This window comes from Dendropsophus ebraccatus, chromosome 8 (genome assembly GCF_027789765.1).
Source record: "Dendropsophus ebraccatus isolate aDenEbr1 chromosome 8, aDenEbr1.pat, whole genome shotgun sequence".
NCBI classification, from domain to species: domain Eukaryota; kingdom Metazoa; phylum Chordata; class Amphibia; order Anura; family Hylidae; genus Dendropsophus; species Dendropsophus ebraccatus.
In genome coordinates this window covers 100282186-100300104 of record NC_091461.1, presented here as the reverse complement: position 1 = coordinate 100300104, position 17919 = coordinate 100282186, and the positions used below count along the sequence as shown (strand labels likewise).

Sequence of the window (17919 nt, the reverse complement as noted above, 5' to 3'; positions counted from 1 at the left end):
GGCACAATCCCTGCCAAAAATCTGACGCAGCACTTTCCGCTTACAGCTTGGCGGCTGATGTGCCGGCAGAAAAATGGGGGCGGGGTGGGGGGGGGGGGAGGGTAAATAGCCTTTCCCACAGAAGGGAAATAAAAGCAGAAGATTTAGGTGTTAAACAGATTGATCCAAAATTATCTTTCTATGGTTTAATCGCAGCCAAATCCAAAGACTTGGAGATCAGCGCCTGTACACCGCTAACAATGCAGCCTATGGCCAATTACTGTAACCAATGACTTTATCCTCTGTGCAGAATGACGGGGTTAAATCCAAAGGTTAGGAACTTGTAATGCGCCTGGGAAAGCTTTACACAAAGGCTGGAGATGTCAGGACTACACTGGGGTGATATCAGAGCGCGGCAGGTCAGGTAACAGCATGAAACCTATGAATGATTGAAGATTAACACTGTGTAATACGCCTGCCCCCTGTACAATTGGCGTTTGGCCGTGGTGATGTTATATGGTAATAGCGCCATATTCTCTAATGAAGAGAACCAGGAGAGCTGCAGAAAAGAAAATTGTCTTGGTCTCAGAAGATGATAGGATTCCTATATGGTGGAATAAAGTCCATATAGATCTGCCAGAACCTTAGAGGTCATGTGACACAATCACAAGGCCACACATGTGCAGAATCCAATGCACAACAATGCCAATACAGTTATATCAAGATGTCATGGGCCTTCCATGCATAGCTGAAACCCTGTGTATTTCATGGGGAATTTTCTAAGTAAATCAGAATTTTTAAATCTCGCATTGCAAAAAGAATAAATGTGTGGCAACTGAGCAGCAGTGCAGCAATTTTCTGGTGTTCAAAAAACGTGAAATAAAAAATTTAAATTCCTCGTGCTTTTAGTCAGGGCTCGCATTAGATCGCTCCTCAGTATTTTTATTTCTTTGCCATGGATCCTTTAAGAATGGTTTAGAAAATAATAATGTAGAAATTGCATCAGCAGTGGATCATCTAATGTTGTGTTTGCAAGCAAAAGCAACCTTTATATCTAGATTGTCTCCAGAGCTTAAAGGGTTAAAGGATCAGCCTGTGAATTTCCTTCTATTCCCTCTTTTTTTTCTTTTTCAATTTACATTTTTGGCTTAAAGTGGGAGCTGGGAGGAAAATAATGCAATTGGTGACATATTCGCGGAGCGCAGTTACAACGTGTTAAGTACTTCTGAATCTCATATATTCGCTCGGCCCCTGGCAACACACATCTGCCTAATGTTAGAGTTTAAATATCCTTTTCCATTTTACATGCATTCAAGTCTCATTTGAGGGAAATGAAACGGTATTATTAAAGGGAGATTTTGCACAAATGGCCTGAATTTGACATGTCAGGTTCAATGAGGCTGCTACATATGTAACAAGGAGAAGGGCTCAAAGGCGACAAACCTCTTTGGAGAGAAAGTCCCTGATTCTGAAATTAAATTTGCATGCGGCGTACCCGTCGTCCTTCACTCCCTGCACACCGGCTGTCACAGGCTGTCTCCCCGACAGACGTTCTGTACAACTTCCCTGCTCCTAGGAAGAGCCCCCTCCTGGCTCTTACTACAATCCTGCACCTCAATGATGTATCTCTGTAATGTTAATCAGCTTTGGTTGATGATTTCTCAGGTAATGTTACCTTTAGAACATCATGGGAAAAGTAAAGAACAGACGATGAAGTGCATTATATACCTCCATAGTGGTCACTATCGTATTTAATGACAGAATATGGTGACCAAAAATTTTCGGCATGAAATAGGTTTTCAATTAGTAAGGCCACTTTTATTTTACATTTATGTTACATAATTTTTTAAATTTTATAATATGAAGCCACTGTTAATCTATGGTGTTATCCACAAAACAGCGGCATCCCTTAGGGAGGGGTCACATGCATCAAAAAGTGTGCCGCATTTACAGTAGTGGATGAGATTTAAAAAATGCAGCGCTGTGACTTAATTAGTCGAAATCCAAAACAAATTTTTCTTTAAATGATTAGAGCAGGAATAGGGAACCCGTGGCCCTTCGGCAGCAGCTACAATCTGTCCAGGCATGATGGGAATTGTAGTTTTGCAACAGCTGGAGGTTCGCTTGTTCCCCATCCCTGGAAAAGAGGAAGCGATATGAGGACATATGATGGATCCATGTATAGATTCATAAATATAATTAGAAATCTCTGGGGCATATAGGGGATCCCCGCCACAGAAAAGGTTCATGACTGTAGATGCTTTGTTACCACTGACACGCTGATTGTTGGTCACATCCTATAATTTCCCTATCCCATTACTCCGGCCAATGAACCTTACATGTCATAATTCAATAAATTTTATCACAACACTGTAACTAATTCAAAGCAAGATTATTTATCAAATCCGTTCTGTGAAATGAAATGTAACACGGGTGTCCAATTTCCCTAACAGTAAATATGATGATCGTCAGCGGGCATCACGTGCCTTTCTACCTCCTGACAGGAGCTAATACGGGGACGCTCTGCACCTCATTACATGGTAATGAAGCTCTTCCCATACGTCGTGTAAGACCTTGTGTGGTTAAAGACGCCCCAGTGAAAGTGACGGAGCGCTCTGGCCTTTGCTGCAGATTAGCTTCAATTGCCTGGATGCATGGAATAGATTGGATGTGATCCATCATGGCGCGGCCCAGGTCGTTATTTAATAATTAATAGAGACTTCTTATTCTCCTGTGCCTGATCGCAGTGCGGCCATCGCCGTCCCTCACCTTCTTAACTGCGCGCTCACTTGAAGGAATAACCCCATCCTTTTTCATTTGTCAGCGGGATCACAATGGAAACTTGTCAGGTGTGTGATTTAGAGTTTTTCCTGTTTCCCATTAAACCCCAGGCGTGCCCCCCTCCTCCTGTGCCCGGCTACCTTACTGTCTTACCTCCTCGCTCCCTCCGTGCCCCGCACTTCCTTGATGGCTTTCTGGAGGCCCTAATTGCTTCTCTGCATTTACACCGGTGGGCTAATTTGCTGCAGCTCTTTATTAGGTTGGACGAGACCCAAATTACGCCATCAATTACACACACTCTGTCTGAGCGCTCGTACAAGGTGTCAAAGGGGGAGAAATGAGAGAAGGGTCTTTCCATAAACTCAGACCCCCAGATTACCTCTCTTCTATAGTCAGTGGGACTGAGTGGGAGCAGCTACACCTGTGATGATACAGTAATGTACAATGACAGAGCTAGACCTGTGCAGATCTGTGTGCATCGAGTTGTACATGGCTCTGATATATCCCAATATAGAGATACTGGTCAGTATAGCTAAAGGCACTGTGGGGTATCTCCAACCACTATGCCCAGTGAAGATTGCTCTGAGTGAAACTATTCTTTATGTTCATTGCTATTTCTCTTATGGAAACTGATCACATACAACAATCGCAGCCATGAAACCAACATAATAACTAAAGCACAGTAAATATTTTTAGTAGCGAGAACAAATATATTTTACATATCAAGAGGTTATCCTAATGGCCCTATTCCACGGAACGATTATCGTTAGTTTTCGGACGATATCGACCGCTACGGACGATAATCTTTCCGTGGAATAGAGTGCAACGATCAGCCGACATCGTTCATGTCGGCTGATCGTTGCAGTCGCTTGTTTTTCAACATGTTGAAAAACAAGCGACTGATATAGCAGCGATCTGCTGCCGTCGCTCCGTTGAATAGGAGCATCGGCAGCAGACGCTGCTATATCCTATGGGCTGCCCGGACGATCTAGCGATCCCCCGGGCAGCCCCCCCCCCCGCAGCTCCTCGCCGCCCCCTCCCGCACTCACCCGCTCGCTGCAGCCGCGTTGAATAGCGGCGGCAGCGAGCGGGGAACGAGGAGCAACGAGCGCTGACAGCGCTCGTTTGCTCCTCCAACGACCCGTGGAATACGGGCTTAAGAATATAGATTCACCTATGTTTAGGATTGATGACAAGGAACTGATTTTTAGAGGTATGTCCACTAGGACCCCTACCAATCACAGAAATGGGATCTATTGCCCCTAAGCGAATCGGTGATTGTTGGAAACCCTTATCATACACCCTATTAGGGAATTCTGAGTTAATAGAGGGGGGTCCCCATCTCTTTACCTGAGTGGCGAGTAGCTGCAATGAATGTATCTTGCTCTGGAGGACCTGTCCTATCCCACATTACACAGGCAACGTAGTTATGTATATGTACATAGTGTAATGCTTCATTCCACCTGTGGTGGTACTGAAGGGAAACTGCATACTTACTCTCCAGTTTGTTGAGGTGATAATCTGTTCTGAAACTTCTTAAAACTGATACAATACTAGTGACATGTTTAATATGTCACTGATATCTATGTCATAGCGTCAGCCGACCGGTCACTTCGCGTAGGCCTCAATACGCTGTAAGGTCGAGTCAGGGATTCCCTTTACCTGATATTGACTTGCATTAGTTTTTCCAGTTCTTGTTCCATGTGTTCCTGTAACTCCCCGGGACGCAGCAGGACCTGGCAGATGGGGCAGATCGGGGCCTGGCTATCAAACAAAGCCACTTTCTTTTTACCTAAAGAGAGAGAAAGAGAAATGTGATCATTAGGATCAGACCTGAGGATTTATGGCTAGAGGATTACTGGCACTGACAGGGTTAAAGGCATCATTAGCTGTATATTATCATTATATAATGTAGGTGACATCACAATACATATCACATGTATTAGATATCAGAAGACACAGCAGATACAACTTACATAGTGAATGCAATGTAGTCTGTGGGCCCTCAGTAATTGGATTTCAGTTGTGGATGCCACTTCTACACATTGGACATACCGGTATACAAAATGATACAGGCGTGATACGTGGTGATCTGTACATGTAACGTGCGGGTCTACATGTAGGCAGTGATATACTGTACCCCTCATTATGCTGCAGTCAGTATACAGATGACAGGGACAGGGATGCACAGTGATGGACGCACGTAATAAAAATGCAAATTGCTGCTAATTAAGATGTTTATTGTAAAACAATGCTGATCTTAATGCCAACCACGTGGCGACTGACGCGGCAAGACTGCGCTGAAGCGGGTCATAAATAAAAGTCAAGAGTCCCCTCTCAGCAGGAAAGTATCTCCTGTAGCGGCTGACATACTACACATCCATGCGTCTTCCTGTGTGAGCACTCTCTGGAGAAGTGCAAGCTGCACAGTAATACTTGTACCCAAACACGATCTGCAGTTATCACATCCTCCAACCTGTGGATCTCTAGGCGGTTGCAAAACTACAATTCCCATTATGCCCCGACAGCCTTCAATTGAGGCATCCTGTAAGGTAGTGTTCTCCTAGCTGTGCTTGTCCAGCTACTGCAATTGAGGCTTCCTATATTACTGTGTTCCACAAGCTTTTCCAAATTGCAACTCCAATCCCCTGCTGACAGCCCTTGACTGAAGCATCTTCTACACCAGGGATAACCACATATAGCTTTTCAGCTGTAGTAGAACTACAATGTTCTAACAGCTAAAGCTTGGTGACATGCATGGAGTTAGTTATGCAACATATTTAGCACCAGTTGGGAGATCACTGACATTGAAGGCTATCAGGGCTAGATGGGAGTGGGGGAGTTACAGGTTGGGAAATACTGATGTACACCAAATGACAAGAAACACCAAACGAGTAACACTTATGCAGCAGCACCCCTGGTGGTGGGACTAGGGGAAAACACAGCAGGGTGGTTGTAGTGACTGTCAGGCATGGCATGAGATTCTTTGGGAAGAAAGACTGTATCTCAAGGCAACATGCATAATTTAATACAGCCCCAAGGTTCCACTTTACACAACAGTCAAGTACATTCTTCTGTAGATAGCAATGTGACTCAGAGGAAATCTACCTCCTGTAGGTATACAGCAATATATCTCCACATGAGTGCAAGTCTACTTATGCATTAATCCATCTCCTGCCTGCATATCGAGGCACTCTCAGAAGTCTGGGAAAGTTGGGTGACAACGTCAAGTGGGAGCTTTCATAGATTGTACATGATAGCTCTGGCACTGATAATCACCAGTTTTTGTTATGATATTTATTGGGGACTCTTTTACAGCAAAGAAAGGAAATCTCTGGCAACACAACAGAGGGAGATGTCTCTTTACACTGTGGCTCCGTCAAGCCCTCTGTTAAGTGTCTGCAAGATGATTTTTTTTCCAAGCACCAGTGGAAAATGAGGCAGAAATTCTTGTGTATGATAGAGTTGGCAGCCGCCAGGAATAGCCCAGCGCGGACCCATTCAGCACTATTAATAGTCACAGCCTCCGGTAATTGACAATGAGAGCGCAGGGTTCTAGCCTTTTCCTAAATAAACAAGCCCTTGTTTAGAAGCAGAGGATATCCTGTCGTATGTGCGAGGCAAGAGCACGGTCTCCTTGGCTCTGCCAACCGGTGTAATATAACATAACCAGACAGATAGAATACATGAAACGCGACAGCAGATTACGACCACTCCATGGGCTTAATTTGCCGATTTCTCTTGTCTTGCAGCATAGCCGTCATGCCTCTAAACGTGAGGTTATATTATCTGCCTCATAATCTCCTGGGGTTGCTTGTGTTCATGCAATCCTGCTTTAAATAAGATGTTTAGCGAAGCCTACGCCGGGTTGTCAGCCAAGACGCACGTTCAGCTGCCAAATTCCAGACGGACAGAAATGGTGTTTTATGTCTGGAGTAACGGTGAAAAATACTAAATAAAGATCTATTGTAGCTCTGAAAATAGCAATTGAAGCAAAACAAGAGGGCAGGGGGGTCAAATATTTTACTGTGAATTCTATTTTCATATCAGCCAGAACCAACTCTGACCTTGTACTCTTATGGTGCGTTTACACAGACAGATTTATCTGACAGATTTTTGAAGCCAAAACCAGGAACAGACTATAAACAGGGAACCGGTCATAAAGGAAACACTGAGATTTCTCTTCTTTTCTAATCCATTCCTGGCTTTGGCTTCAAAAATCTGTCAGATAAATCTGTCTGTGTAAACGCACCATTACAAGTGACTATCACCAACACCTCTGAGTCTACAATAAGAAGTGGGTTTCAGTTTGGATCACTTTTTTTTCTTGAATGGTGCCTTGTGTGCAACAGGAAGAGTTTTGGATTTGCCCAGTGTTGAGAAAAAAAACTCTGGAATCCTCTCTGTCATTTACATTTCTAGAACAGGGGCATATATCGAAGAGTGTGAATGATTAAGCAGGTAAATGGGAAAGATCTGACAAACCTTACTGAACTGTACACTGGACTCATGATAAACATTGACCCCAAAAGAGACTTGTCTACTGTATCAGTGACTGATATCCAGCCTGGAGTTTGGCAAAAGATGATGGTTGTTCCAAGTCAGGTGTGTGTACAAAATACGGAGCAGGTATAACATGGGAAGGTTATAAAATAACATACAAGGGAAGTGAGAATTATGCCTGTAAAATATAGACTGTCCAATGCAACAACAAAAAAGGAGAAAACAGAAGTCAATGTCTGTAGGAAGTTGCTGGAGAAGAATCATGAAGGATGGGAGGAGAGTAATATCAATGATCTGTCAACAAACTGCATTAGCCAAAGATGGTGCCTAAAAAAAAAAACATGTTAGATATGGTGTGGTGTATCAGGTAAAGGAGCAGTGCGGTCATCTCCTCAGCTGTCAGTGATATTGTACGGACTTATTTCCTTCCATCCATAGACAGTAGGTTTGGTGGTGATGACACATCTTGTAAAAGAGTGTTAAAGCTTTTCTTTAGGAAACAAATATCAACACAGAGTTCAGAGCTTCATGCAGAATACTGTCCAAGCCTCAAAGATGCTTCACGGTGAACGTAAAGTTGGATACAACCTATGGTTACGGTAGTGACGGCCATTGCTGACTGTCTCTCAGAGTTAACCATGCCCGTGATTTTTGTGTACGAGCCTCCAGTGATAAGTGATACTTTTATTGTTAATCGGTTTGTGGTTATTACACTTGAAGAATATTGTTACAAATGATGGAAATGTATCTGATCATATCGATATCCTGTACGTGTATCCAGCCTGTAACTGATCGCCTGAGCCACATCCACAATGTTACCAGTGATGCTTACATGTCATCGTAATTACATTGGGGGCTTGGCAATCTTTTTAAGGAAATGTTGATCAGCGGCTCATGTAATTTTTATTGATCAGTATGTTGTGGTAAATCTTTCTAATGGATAATTAACCGTTAACATTTCTCTTAATCATTGAGAGCTTCAAGCCCCATAGATTCCAGGAATGGAGGCATTGACATTAATACTGATGAGAGGTTTAGTCTAAATCATATCAACCAGTCCATCCCCTGTTGTATCTAGAAGGCAAGAATTGCTTGGTTATCACTGAGCTATATGATTCATGAACAGAATTCCAGGCCTGAGGTGAAGACTGAAACATAAAAGAACAGAGGGAGATGCATAGGTTATACAGGAGTCAGTGGAAAGCTGGGTGACACCCTATAGTGTTACAGTTATTAAAATCTATAGGAGACAAACTAATGCAGAAACGTCACACAGGAAAGTCACTTAAAGATTTGTATTTCAGTTGTTTTTTGCTGCTTTTTTATATATAGCTTATTTTCAGGATAACTCATCAGTCACATAGATGCAACACAGAATTCCATAAAGGCGCAAATAAAGGAGCGATACATCGGAGCCGGTTAACTGCGAGCGACTAAAATAAGGCAGAAATATATAGAATCGTTCATCAGGGCGGAGGAGGGGAATAAACAACTTTAAAGAGCGGTTATTATCCTGTCGCCAGTGTCAGCGCAGCGTGTACCCCGGCCTCCCTCACAAAATGCTTCTCCAATTAGCTTTCTATCAGACGGTGCGGTCAGAGTAAACTGCGACGTCGTGGTCATTCACAGGCGCTGCTGAACCGAGAGCCAACAATGACAGGGAATGGCAAGGAAGGAGCGGCAGATACTTAATGGACGGCCAGTAATGACAGGCCACTTAGAAGAGAGGCAGTTTACATGTCACAACAGAGAGCGCCTTAAATAGCGGCGCTCCACGACAGAGAGCGCTAGGAGGCGGTAATAAGATCTCACGGATATTCTCCTATAGTGCAGTGTGATGGAAGATATTGCAGTCAAAATATTATTATAAAAATGGGGCACACAACGGCATTATCCTTAGATGATGGGGATAGCAACCACAATGACGACATGCCCTGACAGGTGAATCTAGCAATGTTCAGTCATGTGGTGGGCAGGTAGCTGAGGGATCCGTGCCGAAGCCAGGCACTGAATAGTGCAAAGTGACAGCTACACATGGATAATGGTTTATTTTCATATGTGATCATGTAGTTTTTACTTTCCTTGGAAAACTGCAGTGGATGAATGAACCGTTAGGGCGTGTCAAAAAGCACATGCTTTACACTACATGTTGATAAAAATTTTTATATAAATTGTATAAAACCACATGGCCAATAAGTGCATTGCAAAAGCATTGCATGCTAGCTTTACGGCTCCCTACTGCAGCATGTAGACCTGGCCTCCGTGAGTATTTGTGATGCGACCGCTGTGTCGTTCTGAGCAAAGCTGCCAGGTTTTGATAACAATTACGAGCGGACAATCATCTCCACCTCTTGGGGGTCATTGACTTAGTTGAGGTTGATCCTGCATTTGTAATTGGGGCTGGCACTGAGCTAAGCATAGGAGATTGGCACATCCAACAACCTGTACGTGCAATCGCTGCACCATGTTGTGGAGGTGTCTGAATTCATGATTGCCTGGCGCTTACATGTAGGGCTTTGGGCCAAGCGGCCGCGGCATGGTGCCACCCCAACAGATGGGGGACTGTGTCGGCTGCATCCAGACAGTGTCTGGGCATCGGCGTATGCTGGCACTTGTGGTTATCAAAGATTCACTGCAGAAGCCACAAGGAACCATCAAAAAGACTGTCCTGCAGCAGTGGATTTTGTGCTAGGAAAAGATCACAACATGTAGCTTTAGCCATAATACCAGGATTTGGTTTAAAAATGCTTTGTTGAAAAAAACAGGCACAAATGCATATTGTGTGTGGCACTACAGAGTGTGTCATCGCTATATTGGACCCTCTGACCTACCTATGAATGGAAAGTAGACTATTCCCTGCTTTATAGGGAGCAAGCAAAAGAGACAGGCAGGATGCAAAAAGGAGAGAGCAGAAGAGACAGGCAGGGTACAATAAGGAGAGAGCAGAAGAGACAGGCAGGGTACAATAAGGAGAGAGCAGAAGAGACTGGCGGGGTACAATAAGGAGAGAGCAGAAGAGATAGGCAGGGTATAATAAGGAGAGAGCAGAAGAGACAGGCAGGGTACAATAAGGAGAGAGCAGAAGAGACAGGCAGGGTACAATAAGGAGAGAGCAGAAGAGACAGGTAGGGTACAATAAGGAGAGAGCAGAAGAGACAGGCAGGGTACAATAAGGAGAGAGCAGAAGAGACAGGCAGGGTACAATAAGGAGAGAGCAGAAGAGACAGGCAGGGTACAATAAGGAGAGAGCAGAAGAGACAGGCGGGGTACAATAAGGAGAGAGCAGAAGAGACAGGCAGGGTACAATAAGGAGAGAGCAGAAGAGATAGGCAGGGTATAATAAGGAGAGAGCAGAAGAGACAGGCAGGGTACAATAAGGAGAGAGCAGAAGAGACAGGCAGGGTACAATAAGGAGAGAGCAGAAGAGACAGGTAGGGTACAATAAGGAGAGAGCAGAAGAGACAGGCAGGGTACAATAAGGAAAGAGCAGGGGACGGAGATGTGCAGAGAAATAATTTAAAAAACTTGGAGACTGGGTGCAATCACTTTATAAATTAGGGGAAGGCAGGGAGGGAAGGTAAAAGGCTGAGAGGAATGCATCACAATTATGGCTGAGCTGAAATGACTGTTCTGTCATCGAGCTGTCACTCGGTTTTAGCCCAACTACTCCCATTCAATAATAATAATAATATGAAAAAGGAGGAAGACGCTGAATAAAAAAAAAAAAAAAGAGCGTTCGCAGCGAGTCCACCGGTGGCCGCCCGTCCTGATCGCCTTTCATTTGTGGCGAAGACGAGATGCAACACTCAACAGCCCACGATAAAATTGATAGGGAGGGTGGGTGGTTTAGGAGTGGAAGAGAAAGGAGGGCACCAGCTCTGATCGATATCACTAAAAGCCGTGAGACACGGTGATGGAGTGTAATTTTTTTGTCTTTGCTGAAGTATGGGAGCAGGACGGCGGTGATTCATGATTCTCACGCTCAGCCGGTAACTGGAGGCTGACAAGACAATGAATTCTAGATGAGAAAGACTTCAACATCTCCAAACCGGGGGGTGAGGGACATTGAGGCGGCCACACAGGGCAGTAGGCTACATGGGCCCCAGCTGGTGCACAAGCCAAGGGCCCCTCTGCATGTTTTGTCTTGTCCCTAATACACTGTTACATTTTTCTTTAAAGATCTTTACCAGAATCCCCCCCCACACACACATTTATATATCCAGTCACAGCAGCAGCATTTATAGTCACTGCCCCTCCCACAACTTCCTGTGCTATCTGAGTTCTGTTCATCCTGAGCCTCCTGATGCATTATTACGATATTAGACTTGACAGCACCTGTGGAACCACCGTGGGCATGGGTGGTTGTTACCCAGAACTCAGAAATGGCTGAATGGAATATTATAAAGGAAATTTTATATTTATCATTACAAAGCACTGCTCAGTACTGCTCTTTGTAGCACTGGAGCCACAACAACCCCCATCCATATAATTGAAAAGCATAATAATTTATTCTGTTGCAGAAATTTTTGTAAATCCGCATCACTGGGCATCAGCAGACCATTGCACCATGTATTCTGCAGAGTATCGCCTCAATGCTGTCTGAATTTTGACCCTGTTCCTGCAGATAATGGATGACATTAGGTCTTGTACTGTCGCCTGGACTGGCCATGACATCAGCTGAATGGTGCTAGGTGTCAGCTTATATTACATGTCCCTGCATTATACTCTGGGCGTCCTGGCCCAGCATGCTTCTAGTATTTGTTCTATATGATCCTCTGAGCTTCTCCATGTCACGGCACCCATATTGTTCCGGATATGGTTTATTCTGGGTTGTGAAGCGCCTTGCGCCTGATTACACTCCTGCACGCACTCCTTTCTGCTGTTCCTGTACATTGGGCGGACATGAAGTCATGGCTGGAACATTAAAAGGAGCCTGATGTCTAATAATGATGGTAATGGTAAGGACTGATGTGCAGGATCTGTCTCAGCCTCCAGTCCCGAAATATCCAATAATCACAAATCCTGAACTTACTGATGTCTCCCAGATAAATGTACAAGATCCAAGCGAATCCCAGACGTGTGGCCCCTCCATCTGCCACTACTGAAAACTATAAAGACACATTAACAGGCAGCAGAGGCCCCGGGGCTCCAGGGAGCAAAGGGCTGAGGGGATCTACAAAGAGCCGAGGATCTAATGACATCTCAGTGTGAAATGAACAATGTCATTCCTCCACCGACAGCGAGATGAACACAGCGATAATGAGAGGATGATCTCAGCTGGAAATATCACCGCCATAATGGAGCGACACCAGATCTCATTACACCTGAGCGGCCGCCAAACACGTCTGCAACACAACGCCAGAAGAGGGGAGGGCAGGATAGGAGAGAGATGGGTAGATAGATATGGGATGGATAGATAAAGTGAATTTGGGCAGTTCCCCTCCTGTTCCTGGACACACACTATAAGTGGTAATACGTTTCCTTTCAGAAGAATAATCTATGTTGGAGAGGGGTAAAGCAATAGAATAGAGAACAATGTCGGGGCTCAGGGTCAGTGTTTCCAGCACAACAGCTGCTTTCTGTGGGTCAATAAGAGCCTCCAGCCGCCTCCACCTCACGCCTGGTGCTGTCACCTCTCCCTCCACCGTGTCCGCACATGAGGATGCATACAAAATGCCCATTGCAGCCCCTGGCACTTTCCCTGCACCTCCAGGCGGATAAATGACTTTGAGAAATGGATAATCGATTATCATTCAGTGTGGAGCCTCCTTCCCCCCAGGTTGCAGCCTCTCCACTTGTATAAGCAGCATCTCTCAGCCCAGGCCCAGGATGGCTCCATCTCATTCATCAGAGCAGAATCCAGCACTTTGTAATTAAGTCTATATTACTTAATTGTAGCCATGTTGACAGAAGCCCTTTGTTTAATCAAGGGATCAGACGGGGCCTTCAAGTGGAGCCTTGGCGGCTACTCTTACCCTCTGTGCTGCTGCTGCTGCTGCTGGGAACGTTCTGTTCTCTACATCTTGGCTTTAGGGTAGTCACCAAAGGGCAGGCGCCTGTCCCCTTAGATCTTTTCCAGAAAACATCATCGATAGACCGGTCGTAACAGCCCACGCCTACAGTGGCAGCAGAGCAGGTAGCTTCAAACACCAATACAGTTCTCACCATCCTGTCTAATTATTATTTCTATAAGCTTCTTTCCTATGCAGCAGAATGTATTCATAGTAATAATATTAAGGCCCTATAGAAAGTGGTCACAGAATAATTTAGTGGATGTCTGTGCCCAGACATTCTGCTGTAAATATGTTGTTGCCCTCTAAATAAAACTTTTGGCTGCAGGCAGGGGGACATATATTTTGGAGTAATAAATAAGCATTATAGGATGCAATGGCACGTATGGCCTCAGTTTATCCCGGCAAATCATAGCACTGGACATGCAGATATATCTACATCTATAGCAGATACATTGATATTCAGCAGACGACAAATCACGGCTCTCAGTCTGCAGCCCAATAAAATATCCTAATTACCGTAAGCAAATAAAATCCAGCCAGGCCTCGAACTTCTGCAAGAACTTAACTCCTTGCTCTCCAGCCTTCCCCTGCGCACGTGACAGGCCTAGTAAACGTAAGTGACCTGATGTATCCGAGAGGCATCGCGTCAAGTTCATCCCCAACGTGTATTTTATTCTTCGAGGGATCCTCTAATAAGCAGCACTTTTATAATATACAACATTCTCTCAGTGCTGCAGGATGTGAATTTGTGACTCGTTCCAGAACATTAAGATGTATGGCGACACAGGGCAGGCAGAGCGGCCAAAAAGCTGCTACTTTTCAGGTAAAGCCGTACTTTTTCCTCTATTCCTGGCTCATGTCCTGCGCTCATCGAGCTTCCTTACACTTCTCATTGCTTCTTCAACAAAGAATCCAAAGCCGAATAAGGACATAAAGACTCTCCTCCCATCTGATTATTATTGTAATATAAACCCATAAGCCGTGATAATTATAACCAGTGATGAGCAAACTTGCCAAACGTTTGGGTTTGTTCTAACTCGAACGCTCAGCATTTGACTCCCGGTGGCTGGAGAAGTTTGATGCAGCCTTAGGGAGTCCTGGAAAACATGGATACAGACTATGCTGTGGCCCCTTTATTTTCAGCATCATTGAGGGTCTCAGAGATGATCTTAAACTGAGCGACTGTCCTAGCTATATGCCATCATTTTATGAGTTTGGAGTACCCTTTAAGACTATAATGCAAAACCTGGTGTGTAAAATAACTGTGTATCATAACAACCAATTGTATCTAAAGAAATTATATAATGTAACAATAAAAAAATCAGTTCCCTTATTATGAATATAAGCTACATGTAACAGTTGATGGGTGGTTCTATAACAATAAATATTCCCCATAAGTAAATAAAATTTAATTAACAGTTGCGATCATGATGATGCAATAATGACGACCACTAACAAAAGTTTAGTCATAATAGCCATGTTAAGCACTCATTTTATGTAAAGAAACATGGTGGTAGGGTCAATATTCATAAGGACCCAGCAGTTTTCTCTGCAGATTTCAGCCTCTTCATCTTATTCAGGTGAAGCTTCTCGCTGCCAATCATCTAGCTTGCCAATCAGTCTACACGGGACGAGCGGATGTCAAAGAAGACGCTAATGTTTTTCTTATAGAGACATTTTGAGCCCTGGTTGTGTTTACACCCGGGGAGTAAATCAAGAGATGCCTGCAAGACGGATGGCCCAATTTCTCCAGCCTGATGGGTGGGGAGTAAAGACCACCTTAACTCCAGCTGACACCCCCCCCCATTCTCCCTATGGAATATGTATTCAAGACAGAACCCCCATCGCCTCGTGCCGCCACCTCCCCTTGCCTTCACTTCCCACTCCTGTCTCCCCATCTCATCTGCTTTTGACGGATAGTCCCCCGCTATGGGCGCAACAAGATAAATCTGAAGGCCCCCGGCGTACATCTGTCAAGAGTTAAAGATGATAAATGGAGGAGGTGAGGAGGGACAGGCCTGCGGCATCTCTGGGTAATGGATAAGGTTTATCGTGGACGGATACACGGCGTTATGATCCTACGTTAATCTCAGCACAGGGAAGGTGGGGAAGGTGGGAGGGTGAGACGAGCCAGACTGATAAAAAGGAAATGGGGTGACAACATTTTTTAGCTAACAGATTCTTCACAAAAATGCCAGGCGGCTTCTGTCGGTGACAAGCGCTTGATTAAATAGGGAGGTAGTGAAAAGGGTAGCGGTATTAGGGGGAGGGCACCAGAGATGGATCATTTCATTTCTAAGTATCTATTAGCATGTTCAGTCACAGGGTGGGGGGGACACACAACTCTCCTGCGTCTCTCCCCCCCCCTCATCCCAAACAAGACAGAAGCCTCAGCCCAGATAATGGGAAACACTCACAGGCTATTTATCAAGGCGGAAAATAGGCACCGGCAGCGAAAGTATGGAGAGCGGCTTAAAATACGGCCTGTGTTTGTCAGACGTAATCTGCTAATGGCGTGCCAGTCATTTCTGTGCCGTAATTGTCTCCGCTAAGTGTCAGCGTGTCGTAATTACAATACAAGAACAGTAAATAAAGTGGACTTTAATGACCCACTAAAGATGGCGGTCGGAAGAGGATCCAATACTTATCATGGAAAGGAAATCAAACCATTTCCAGCTTAATTGCAAATCCAAGATGTCACCTCCCTTCGATGTGAATTCGCCATTAAACGCCATTAGGCTTTTGGAGTGTTTTTTTCAGTATTTTTGTTCAGCAAGACAGACCGTGGTGGTGGTGGTGAAAATTGATCCTTTCTGGTCTGTAGAGCTGCAATGTATCTCCACAGAGTCCAAAAATCGGAAAGAAATATGAATCCTCAAATCATCTATCCAGAGATACATTAGTGAGGCCCCAATTACACAATAGAAATACACAGATTTTTATGTAGAATCCAGTTATTCCAAATCAGCATCTTTCTCGATGACAAGGCTTCCTATTCATTTAAAGGGATACGCTGGAAAAAATTAATTTGTTTCAGACAGTTATACAGATTTTTACAACTTTTATTTTAAAAAACTCAAGTCTTCCAGTACTTATCAGCTGCTGTCTAGCAGTAAGTGGTGTTTTCTTTCCAGTCTGACATGATGCTGTCTGCTGCCACCTCTGTACATGTCAGGAACTGTCCAGAGCAGTAGTTAATCTCCATAGAAAACCTCTCCTGCTCTGGACAGAGGTGGCAGCACTTCCTGCAGGACATTTGGCAGCTGGAAGGCTTGACTGTATAACTTTCTGGTACCAATTTTCCTTGAGTACAGTCAGAGAAGGCTTTCACAATGCATATGATGCCGAGAAGTCCATCCAAAAAAAAAACGAAGGGCACCTTACTAGAAAAAAAAGGAATTATTTTTTTTTTTTTTTTTAAAGGACACACATTTTTTGGCACACATTTATCACAAGCTTATCACACAGTTGTCAGACATTAAGGTTCATTTACATGTGGAATAGAGATGAGCGAACCTGGAGCATGCTCGAGTCGATCCGAACCCGAACTTTCGGCATTTGATTAGCGGTGGCTGCTGAACTTGGATAAAGCCCTAAGGCTATGTGGAAAACATGGATATAGTCATTGGCTATATCCATGTTTTCCAGACAACCTTAGAGCTTTATCCAAGTTCAGCAGCCCCAGCGAATCAAATACCGAACGTTCGGATCAACTCGAACCCGAACCCGGTTCACTCATCTCTAATAGGGAATTAAAACCAATGCAGAAATCTGGGTTGAAACAGATATGTCCGTAAAGATCAGGGCCATTGTCATTAAGGGGGTAATTTTCTGTGTTCCTTTCAGAAAAAAAAGTGACACACTACTTATTTCCATGGTGTCTTTTTCTAGGTGATGTGACATTTTCCATAGCATGTGCATTTGTGCATACCTTATTCACAAACATAGGAGATGACATGTTACTGGAATTCATGTGAATTTTTATTTTAAATCTACAATAAAATCGGTCAAATATGAAGTGTGTAAACCAAGTCTAACAAATCTTATTTACGTACTTCAGCATTTCTGTTGTACATATTCACTACAGATGTTAATGTAGCTGGACTGATATGGTACATGCTTAAGTTTCTTGCTATGGAGTTGCTACAATTTTGCATCAAAATCCTTACAGATTTGCTGTGGAAAAATTTGCTGCATATGTGGAGTCAAAAGTTGCAGACTTGTGTGTTAACTTTTGCAAATAGAAGGGAAACAGGGGGTTAATAAGAAATCTGACTACTGCCTGTCTCACAGCTGCCATGGATCTTGACTATGATTTGGTGGCGGCCATATGTCACATGCCTTCCAGCGGTGCAGGTGTAAGCGCCCAAATTGCTCTGACCAAACTACAAGCAGGTGACACAATTAGGCTGGAGCCCCCGTCTACATCAAAAGAACTTCCCCTTATTACAGGTGGCGCATTCCGGAAACCAAAAAGGAGGCCGTAACCTGGTATGGAGGGAGAGGGGTGGCTGCTGCCAAATACCCTCCTTTACTTTTTTTTTTAACATGCACTTATTAATACTGGATTAATAAAAGAAAAAAAAACTGCTGCTGTAAAGCCATTTGTGAGGAGCAGCAGCTTTTACTCCAGGAGGATAAT

At 44.1% G+C, this 17919-nt stretch overlaps 1 protein-coding gene across 2 annotated transcripts in view; it reads right to left on the bottom strand.

Moving 5' to 3' along the window:
• Positions 1 to 17919, bottom strand: part of RNF220 (ring finger protein 220) — a 167388-nt gene that overhangs the window by 57501 nt on the left and 91968 nt on the right. For both annotated transcript variants that reach the window (XM_069981219.1, XM_069981217.1), the window contains exon 2: positions 4423 to 4552. In XM_069981219.1, the coding sequence (XP_069837320.1) occupies positions 4423 to 4552 (130 nt within the window). The remainder of the gene's footprint in view (positions 1 to 4422; positions 4553 to 17919) is intronic.